This window comes from Sparus aurata, chromosome 7, assembly GCF_900880675.1.
Source record: "Sparus aurata chromosome 7, fSpaAur1.1, whole genome shotgun sequence".
NCBI lineage: Eukaryota > Metazoa > Chordata > Actinopteri > Spariformes > Sparidae > Sparus > Sparus aurata.
In genome coordinates, this window is record NC_044193.1 from 27623074 (window position 1) to 27633389 (window position 10316).

General features: G+C 42.0%; 1 protein-coding gene across 2 annotated transcripts in view; it reads left to right on the forward strand.

The window, feature by feature from the left end:
* Positions 1-3689, forward strand: part of LOC115585838 (MICOS complex subunit mic25a-like) — an 84472-nt gene extending 80783 nt beyond the window's left edge. For both annotated transcript variants that reach the window (XM_030424494.1, XM_030424496.1), the window contains one exon: positions 3033-3689. In XM_030424494.1, the coding sequence (XP_030280354.1) occupies positions 3033-3056 (24 nt within the window). In that variant the 3' untranslated portion in view covers positions 3057-3689. The remainder of the gene's footprint in view (positions 1-3032) is intronic.
* The last annotated feature ends 6627 nt before the right edge of the window (positions 3690-10316 follow it).

The window sequence follows — 10316 nt, forward strand, 5'->3', positions numbered from 1 at the left end:
CTCAGCAGATGCATAGAAAAGGGAACAATAACACAGGTAATGTGGAGTCATAAATACTGTTTTTGTTTTCATTTCAAAAAAGGTCTTTCTTTTTTTTTTTCTTTTTCTTTTTTACAAAAAGGAACGTTTGGCTGAAAGGAAACATTTGTTTACTTGTCGTAGAGTTGTTATTGAAAATTGCATCAAAATCCATGTAGTCTGGATGAAAGCTGAACACACGAAGACTGGATGAGCATGTACTCCCACGAGTAATTTTGAAAGTTGCCGCGTAAGACACAAGTGATTAACTGACACTGCTACTTGTCAACCGATATTGTTTTGAGCTGACACATTGCGATTGCGCAGTCAAAAATGCAACAACCTCTTCATGTCTGTGACGGTGTATAAATGCTTTCCTTTTCCCTTTGAGCGGTCTCACTCATAAACACACGTACACTTTTCTTGAGCACATCTGTCGCTTTATTTCTTTAAGCACTGTCGCATTCAATCAGGCAAATTTAAAAACACGTACCGTATACAATGCAATGGGTAGAGGAGTGAAGGCAGTGACAGATCGGAGCAGAGAGGAGCTGGAAACGGGAGAATGGGAAGAGAATGAAAGGTGAGGAGAGGAAAACAGAGGGATGAGATGAGAGGACTGAGGAGGGAGGCCATATTGATCACAGTGCTCTGTGAGTCTCTCTGTGGTTTTAATAGTGTGAGTTTCACAGCTGGAGCAATCTCCGCAGTGCTAAGAACGGAAACCCTGCCCTCTCTACACACACACACGTGCACGTACAGTACAAACACGCAGTCTGCCTTCTCTGCCGGCTAGCTTCAGGTCAATGCACCCCTGGCTTTTAGTCAATTTAGCTCATTGCATCGTTCCACATGGGCTACCGGAGCAATAGGACATCAGTGGGACCAGCAGTCATTTCTGAGACAACCATCATCCCTGTCGCTGTCCAGCCACGGAAGCCAAGCGTGCGGGGCTGAGCCCTGATGCGTGTCTGACTGCGAAACCAAACCAGATTTACAAGAGATCGTGGTGTAACCTTGATTTTATGGTGAAGAACTTTGGATCAATAATACGTGCGACGCTGGAATTGATGCACATGATGTGTAGCAGGGTTCTGTTTACCTTCTACCGTAGTTTAGCTTGATCCCGGGTTTATATTCGCTAATTGGCAGTGAACAAGTGTAAAACTGAGGCAAGCATTTGATCATACATGAAAGTGATGGACAGTATAAAACTGTGAAGTGATGAGAGTGCCAGCTAGTTATTAAATCTTTGTATATGGTCTATGAATGTGTTCATTTACAGCCAAACACGTCTAACTCGTGATAGCAGAGGACGAAAGTAAAGGAGCAAAGTCTGTACAAATGTTTCTGGTAATCCATCCAGTATCTGATGATATACAGTATTTCTGTCTGTACTTGTGGGGCCACCTGACACTGGTAGCACTAGAGGTCGGCTGCTTGCGTTTCGGATTCAGTAGCGGGTTTTGTCTGGCATGACCGTTCTCAGAAAAGAGATAACTGTGATCTTGATTTGAAAAACATTTACATCAGCCCCACCTCACCATCGCTTGATAAAAACTTTCATAAATGCGGCGACAACATTCCAATCTTAGGGTCTAATGCAATAGGAGTCAGGCAAACCTTATTGGAAATGAAAAAGAGATTGAGTGGCATAGCAGGACACACAAAAGGCACAAATATATTCCAGCCACCGCAGCTTGTGAAGTGAGAGCGATTGCAGAGGAGCAGCGGGTCCGGCAGCTCAGACTGCAGCAGGTGGAGATGGTGTTGATACAGCTGGTATCTCAGCAGAAAGTGAGGGGAAAGCAGCCACTGTTAATCTCTTATCAAAAGAAAGAAGTGCAGTTGCCGTCTCTGGTGAGTTCAGTTTTCTTGAAATACAAATTCAAGTTTGTGAGCCACAAGACTCCACCTGTTTGTATATTAACACAAAATAATCAGATATTTAATCTGTTTTTCGTTAGATCAACATTTTAATTGATTCTTAAACAGTATTATTAGCTATTAGAGTGCTGCAGCTCAGTCAGTGCCAATGAGTCTGGTGTTCATTCCTTCAATTTGCCCCAGACCGAAATACCTCAACAGCTGTTGGCTTGATTGCCATGACATTTTGCACAGACATTATGTCCTTTTAAGAAAAGTGGCTAGGCATATTAACGGTACTCTTCATGATATTCATAGTGCACAGAGAATTCATCTTAAGCCCCATTTTCAGTCCGCTTCACTTGAGTTCATTTGGTCACACATTACAACGGCGATATTTACGTTACCATGATCAAAAGTTGTGGATGGTGCCAAACCAACCACTCCGAGTCAGCCAATTTTTCTTTCTTATGTTGAGCATGAGAGAGAGAGAGAAGCAGAGAAAAAGGATGAAATTTAAAAGTGAATATTAGTATGGGTACATTAACTGGGGGCTATGTCCAAGGAGTACTTTACAAAAGGGACTTTGGGGGAAACACAACTTTGGTGACTTAAATGATCCCCTGACTTTGCATTTAGTTGCACCAGCAAGTCAAAGCTTGCACTTATCCTGTGAATGATCTCAACATGTGCTTGATTGGCACCACATTTGATGATGTATCCAAATGATTTTGGTGATCCCCGACTTTTCTTCTATTGACACAAGACTGATGTTTGTGGTTTTGAGTGAAACGTGTCAACAACTATTGAATTGATTTGTGGTACCAACAGTCATGTCCCCCTCAAGATGAACTGTAACTTTGTTGATACTTTAGTGCCATCAATAGTTGAGATCTAATTTTGTCCAAAACTGTTGAGTAGTGATGTAGGGCTGAGTAACATCATTCAACAGGTTCACTCCCCCCCATTTCTGAGATAATTCATATAACAACTAAGTCTGACCTTTCAGTGTTGGTCAGTCAAAGCTATAAAAGTTTGGTCATCATGTGAACACCTCCTACCCGTAAGAGCATCTAAAAGGTCAGAGGGTTGGGCAGGAGCACAAATGGACTAATACTCAGTTGTTTTTCTTTCTCTTCCTTTCTTAGAACCTGCTGGTCAACCACGGATGAAGACGGGGAGGAAAAGGGTAAAACACTTACTCAACAAAGGCTTTTACTCTGTCACTGAGAGCCGCTCCTGTCACAATCCTGATTTGAAATTTGAGAGAGTTGATTTGCTGTTAGCATGCCTTGTTTTTAAGAGTTTCTTAATAATGCTATTTATCCTCGGTATCATCCAGTAAAGTTTCTTTATTATTCTGCACAGCTACAGGGAAGCTTCTGAAAAGAAAAAGTGTGTGTATTAGATTCATGGTATGAGTCAGTACACTTTCAATCGAGTCATTCGCAACAGCAAAAGAAAGTATTTCTAAGATGTGAGTTGCAAATATCCATTCAGGGTCATTCCTGCTCCATCTGAATGTGAGATCTGGTTAACGTCCAACTTCAGCTGCTTTTGTTGGGATGAAAAAAAAAAAAAAAAAAAAGAAAATCATTTCAGGTGTGAAATGAATTGAGTGCATAGGGACCGTCCATGTCTTGATCTCCGATTGAAAGAAGAACTGATTGAGTTTTATCGCTTTTGAGTTTTCTGGTTTTGTATATTTTGTAACGCAGGAATAAGCTCAGGTAATCCTGGCCATGACTCTAATTCAGCAAACCTGTGATGTATTGTATGATTTTATTAAACCATTCATACCCTGTGACAGTCTTATGTGTGTCTTTAAGTCTTCCAAACTCAACCAGTTTTTATGTGTATTTAATTATGTTTCTTTTAATATTAAAGCTACGTATATTTCATTTTAACTGAGTGAATTATTGATTCCTCAAATACTTTCTACCCACTGCAGCATGAGAACATTTGCAGTAATAAAATGAACCCTTATCTCGTTGCACAGTTAGTTAGAGGAACAATCAACCCTACAGTGGTGAATCCTACGAGATCAAGGATGTTCCCCAGCTAGGCAACCCAGACTGCACCTTTCAAAGCCAGGCTACCACTCACAAGTTTTCCTATGAAATAGGGAACATTAAAAAACCATAATCGGTTATTTTTCAAGAAATGACCTGGGTTTTTTCTAGAAACTAAAAAATATCAAATCTGAGACTACAAAACGAGGGAAGTTGAAGATGGAGATGAGAAGATGGGGACTTCACAGAGAAATTCCGATTTAGGTTCACTCAGGATTCTGGTTAGCAATGTTGAGGACTTACACTCTGGCGCCAAAAAATATATCAGCAGAGTCGACATTAGCTGATGCTCAATATCCTCTTTGCTGTGGATATCTTCATCTCATTAGCAAGTTAGTTCAGTCAACACTGCAGCTAAGTGGACCTATTAGCTGATCACGACTGGATTAGGGCCGTATTAGGCTGTGTCACGATTCATAACACACATCTCAGTATTCCGAAATTTCCTCAGAAGCACTTCATAATTGGATTTGGCTTATGGGGGAATGTTCCACAGGCAGCGGGGCTCGGCTCAACTGGGCTCAGCCGCCTCCCAGTGAACACAGCTGGACATCAGGCTGAGAGTCAACATAAATTCTGAGACCAACAGATGCCAGTTTAACTTACAGAGGTGATTTACAGCGACTCTGAGCAGGACTACGCCTCTGGGGACGAGAAGACATGGCAGGCGGGAGCAGGAGAGGCATGCTGACAAGAGACAGAGTAAGGAAGCAGCAGCAGGTAAAGCAGTGGTGATCGTGCATGTGAATTCTTTTAGACTTTTATTTCATATATTTTGAGTTTGAATAAAGTGTGTTTTATGATGAGCTCAAAACACAATTACGCTGATTTTAGATCATTAAAAAGGGGAAACTTTAATTCAGAAAGTGTATGGTTGTATGTTTCTGCCTTTAAAGGAAAAACGGTGAAAATATATTTACTCTTTTGACATGCTGACAGGTTTATGTTATTTATTACACTAAAAGCTACGAGCTACATATCCCAGCTGAAACATTAGGGACCGTCAGATTATTGCCTTCTAAGGTACAAAGTGATATTATGGGCTGGGGCTAGCTGGTTTGCATGCTACTTCAGTAAAGATCTTCTTCTTTTTTTTTTTTTTGCCAACAGAGTACATAGACATCTTTGACACAACTTGAACAGTGTTGTTTCTTTAGATTCTGATGATAATGTTAGTTCTTTTTTGGATGTTCCAAACTACATTCCTGGCCGTATCTTACAAATCGCCCTTTTGATGCAGAGTCAGTGATTCCCTGCTTGAAGAAATGGAGATGAAGACACCTACAAAAGTAAAGTAACAGTTTCAGTGTGATGTTGAAGAGGCACACAGGGAATATGAATTGTTAACAAGTACATTGCCAGAGCTAAATGAGCCTTTGTGATTGTCTGCCTTAATTAAAGTCTGTGGAATATACAGCACATGTCTGTTGCCAAGTAGCATGCACATCCATTCATGAATGTACTGTAGTAAGACAACTTGACACGGTCTTCCGCACTAATGAGCCTATAGAGTTTATACATTAGGTCCTCTTTAGCTTAATCAGCTGACTCCCCACAAAGATGAATGGCACAAAAGTAATGTGCTGACACAGCGGTTATGAGAATTTTTATCGGCATTGAGGGCTAAGAGTTATAATTCTTAATATTTTCATGTTCCCAAACTTGTTTTTGTGGTGTGGGAACCTTTTTTTTTTTTTTTTTTCAAAATTCACTCATGATTTAACGTTCTCTCGATAGTATTTTGGTTCGTCGAGGAGTCTGCCAGAGTTCAGACTGCCTTCACGTGCACAAGGGATTCACAGGAACGATGCCTGCGTTTAATCCATCATCACTGGGATTTTATATCAGCGATATCATCTGGAGCTAGATTAAGCAACAGCCAATGCAAACTAAAACTCCTAATGCGTCCTGTTCATATTAAAAACATTCAGCTGGTGGAACACGATGGGGCTTTTATTGTGAAGCAGCCAAAGGAAACACAGTGTGTTTGTCTCTGCGGTTTGTGGTGACAGCAATCACTGAACAAATAATGCATCATTTTAATAATACTTAAGCCCTGCAGCTAGATGAATTCAGGTCACGGTTGATATCATTTATGCTAGGATAAAGGAAACATACCTGATCAAGAATCAATCAAGTGCAGAAATTGGTGTTATTTGAATTATAAATCATCCGTCAGGGATAACTGAGACAAATCCTGGTTTATCTCAGTTCAGGTTAGACTTATTTTCAGCATAAGTACACAACCAGAGAAAAATAATCAGTCCATAGGAATGGTAGCTAGGATGCACATGTTGTAGATGCTGGAAACAAGTTTTTAGAAGATGAGGTCAGCATTCGACTGTGGTTTAAATGGGCCCCATGCATCATGTATGAAGTTGAAAGTTTCAGATGTCTTTCAAAATTCAGAGGCGAACTGTTGGAGGAATCAATCCTGTTAATATTAACAAAAACAAATAGAGATCAAGTCAGAGGTTTGGTTTAATAGGGCAGCACACAACAATGCATCAGATGGCCCACAGTGAACCGTGAACCAGCGCCCTTTAAAAGAGTTTGTTTCAAACTCAAAGAAAAAGTTTCCATTTTGAACTGCTTTTGGGAAAAAGCTGCGAGTCGTCTCCCTCAGCCTTCTGGCCTGTGGGCACTAAAATGTAAATAATTGGGCGGACAGAGAAGAAGATTGCTGTCCCCGGGCCTGAGCTGGAACTACATGCGAACACTAGGATTTGAGTTGGATGGAAGAGATGATAGAAGAGAAAATTATTGTTTAAACCAATTATAATTGACTGTTCTTTTTTTTTCTTTTTTTTTGAAAGGGAAAGAATTCTTTTTTTTTTTTTTCCAAAGCAGTGCGAACGTTTTCCTGGCAGCTGTGTGACTTGTACGGCAGGAGATGTCCTCTCTGCGGTACGCTGAGGTGTACCCAGGTGTGCAATAATGTACTTGATTGACTTAATGTAACAAGTTTGACTCAAGTGGCTACATTTTCTCTGCTCGGGGTAATTCTTCCTGAGTTGTAGCTTTCAATTCTGTAGCGAGGCTGTGGTAATTGGCTCGGAGCGCTGAGTTAGGCTGGCAACGTTCTGCTGCTATGCACCTCACACACACACACACACACACAGAGACACATTTGGGCACTAGCGGCCAATCTTAATAAAAGAAATGACACGGGGGTGGAGGAGGGAGGGTGCGGGATGCGGTCACGCAGATGTTGCTACGGTAACAGCGGCGAGCGAGGGGCAGGGAGCTGGGAGGCAGCAGGTTAGAAGAGAGAAGTGAGGAAGACGACATTTGGCGCATTCAAATGCGTCCTCGCTCTCTCCCTGTTGATCCCGTGTCATACCCAATTACCACTGCAGCGAGGGGGAAGGAGGGGGGGAGGCGCGGAGCGGGGTGGGGGTGCAGGGGGAGCTGGTGGGAGTTGTACAGGGAATACAGAAAGAGAGAGAAAAAAAAGGAGTATTCTGGTGTCTGCTTGAACCTTTTCAGACGGATGCAGCACGTGAGCGTTGCCGAGGTAAACACCCACGCCTGTCATCACAGGTTTAGAAAGAGGAAGGTTGTGGCAAAAAAAAAAAAAAAAAAGTATTTTTTTTATCTGCAGCTTCAAGAGAAAATGTGTGTGCAAGACAGGTGAAGATTTCAGCGTGTGAGGAGTTCTCTGTGAAATGTAAGAGGATGCGGAGTATGCGGAGTGTGTGCGGACTGCAGATTCAGCTCTGCATACACATTAGTCTCCGTACTGTATAATGTTGGGACACGTATCTTCTGTGTGTGTGCATTGTGTATACAGTAACAACGTGTGAGACCATCCGACTACGTGAGTTTGAGCTTCCTGCCCCCTTTGGACCCCTCTTTAGGACTGTCAGCATGTTCCCAGACCTCAAGGATTATGCAAATGTAAACATAATATATACCAGAATAATAGAGGCAAGACTAAATGTTAACTCAGCAACGCACTACGAGACGGGCCCTCGAGTTTACGTAATAATGCAGGTGCTGGTGTAAATCTTGCACCGCTTAAGTTTAAAAGGTGCTGACCCTGGGCTCAGCAGACTGCCGGTTCGATCCCTGGTTCTTCCTCTCCACTCGGGTCCTTTATTTTATATTTTTTTTATTTTCCAAAGGACACGAAAGACGATAACAGCAACAGTCCACGAGACGTAACACTGACGGTCACTGTACTCATACCTCGATTAGGCCACACAAGTACCAGGGCAGAATCGATTTAATGATCGAAGTAAGTCCGACTCCACCATGGTAGGTGGGGGTGTGCACCGTTTCAGCTAGTTGTTACTGGACCTTCATCCGGTTGACCTGTTATGTCACACAGCAAACAAGTCAAGGAGCAGCAAACGGGCTGCACAGTAGACAGTTTTTCCTGGCTTCCTGCTACGGATTTATGCAAGGGACAACTTCCGGGTCAGTGCCCGGCATGGTGACTGTGGTGCATGCGCAGAACGCCGAGGCTAGTTTGGTTCCGACTAAGGCGTATACATGAAAGAGTAAAAGGACCTCCAACCACGTTACCTGCGCGTGTAAGTCTGGCTTTAAGAAATAACATGTTTACATGGACTTTTAAAGTCCGGTTTCAGTCCGACTTGTGTTAGTCCAACTTTTCTTAACATCATGTAAACGTGCTGAATGTCATTTTGCAGGTTAGCATCGGTTTGATGATGCCGAGGAGCTTTCCATTCACCACTGACGGACTGCTGCTCCCAATTGTCCTCACCACTGATTAAACTCCCAGTTATTTTTCATCTTAGTTGATCAGTCATTTGGTCTACAAAATGACAGAAAACAATGAAAAATGTCCAGTCTGAGATGAAGTCCTGGCCATATCCTGTTATTAATCCAAAATCCCAAAACATTCAATTCAGTGTAAGCAAAGAAAGATGGCTGTCCTGGGACAGATGCCTGCTTTGGCCTGTTGGTAATCCAGACTTGATATCAGCTGCTGGAGATATTATTCATATTACTTACCCATGCAATGGGAATAACTTTGCTTTTGCTATTGAACTGAGGGACTGTTTACCTTTGGTATTACCATCCGTCCTGAGTGATCGGATCACAAGTAGACAGTTTTCAGCCCATCAGTTCTCACCTGCCATTAAAGACGTCTCAACATGTGTCGAGTGTCCTCCTGTGATCGGACTGGATCGTTTTTGTTACACAAAGTAAGAAATATCTTCATGTGTAATATTTGCTGAATTAACACCAAGGCCCAAACAGGTAAGTATTATTATTTATGTATGAACACACAAATACAAACAGGAAGATAAAGAGCCAATATCAGGCTCTTAAAACAAAATAGTATTATATAGTTTTTTGTACAAACTTTATAATTTGTGTTTGTTTTTTGTATTAAGTATTTTTTAATTACCTCTTTAATCCTTATAAATTACCTCTTTATGATTTGATTGTTATAATAAATTCTACCAACTAAGGTTTGTTTCCACCGTTTCTGTTCTCTCACTTCATCTGTTTGTTCTTTTTAATTAAGCTTCGTGGCATTTGAAGTATGAAAAGTGCCGCACAAGTGAAATAATTGGTAGTATTGTCGTCGTTATTGTTGTCACAATACAATAAGATGAAAAAAAGACAAATTAAATGGATGTCCACTCACCAGTCAGTGAGAGATGAAAAAGTGATGAGATGAGGAAAAGCTTGGGATGCCGGGACTGTGTTCTGTTGTTGGAGTCCTGAGACAATGGCCATGATGTGCACCAGAGGGCCTGATTGTTTCCTGGTTCTTGATAGAGTTCATTGTAGAAAAACGATGACTGACATATGAGATGTAGGGGAACATCGTGAGCTAGAGAGCAACAAAAGCTCTCGAGTTTTTAAGTCAAGCGTTGAGAACCACGTTCATCCAAAACTCCCTCAGCTCGTATCCATCAGCTGTATGTCTGATGTATCTGATGTGCGTCTTGACGACCTCCTCTCTCGGGGAAGAGGAGGATGTCTCCCCGGAGTTTAGGAAAGCTTGGAACTCCTTCCTGGAATTGTCCCTCTTCCACCTGGGTTGGAAATCCTTCATCGCTGGATCTCCAGCTGGTTCAGCTTTGACCGGAAAGCTTCAAGCATGTGGTTCTCGCCCTGTGATGGCAATTTCCTGTCCAACCAGAGAAGAACATCACCTTGTCACTTTAAAACCTCTGCAAATCTTGAGCTTTTGAGCTCTGCAGGCTGGCTGAAAATGACACAGGCATATCTCGCAGGTCGCAGCCTCTCCAACACACCGACATGTTTGCGTTCTGCTGTCATCTCCTCCAACGGTTCTCTGAAAAGGCGACCTTGCAGACTGAAACTCTTGCAAACAAATTTACCATTCTTTACCAGGCACAGTCTTAATTGCCT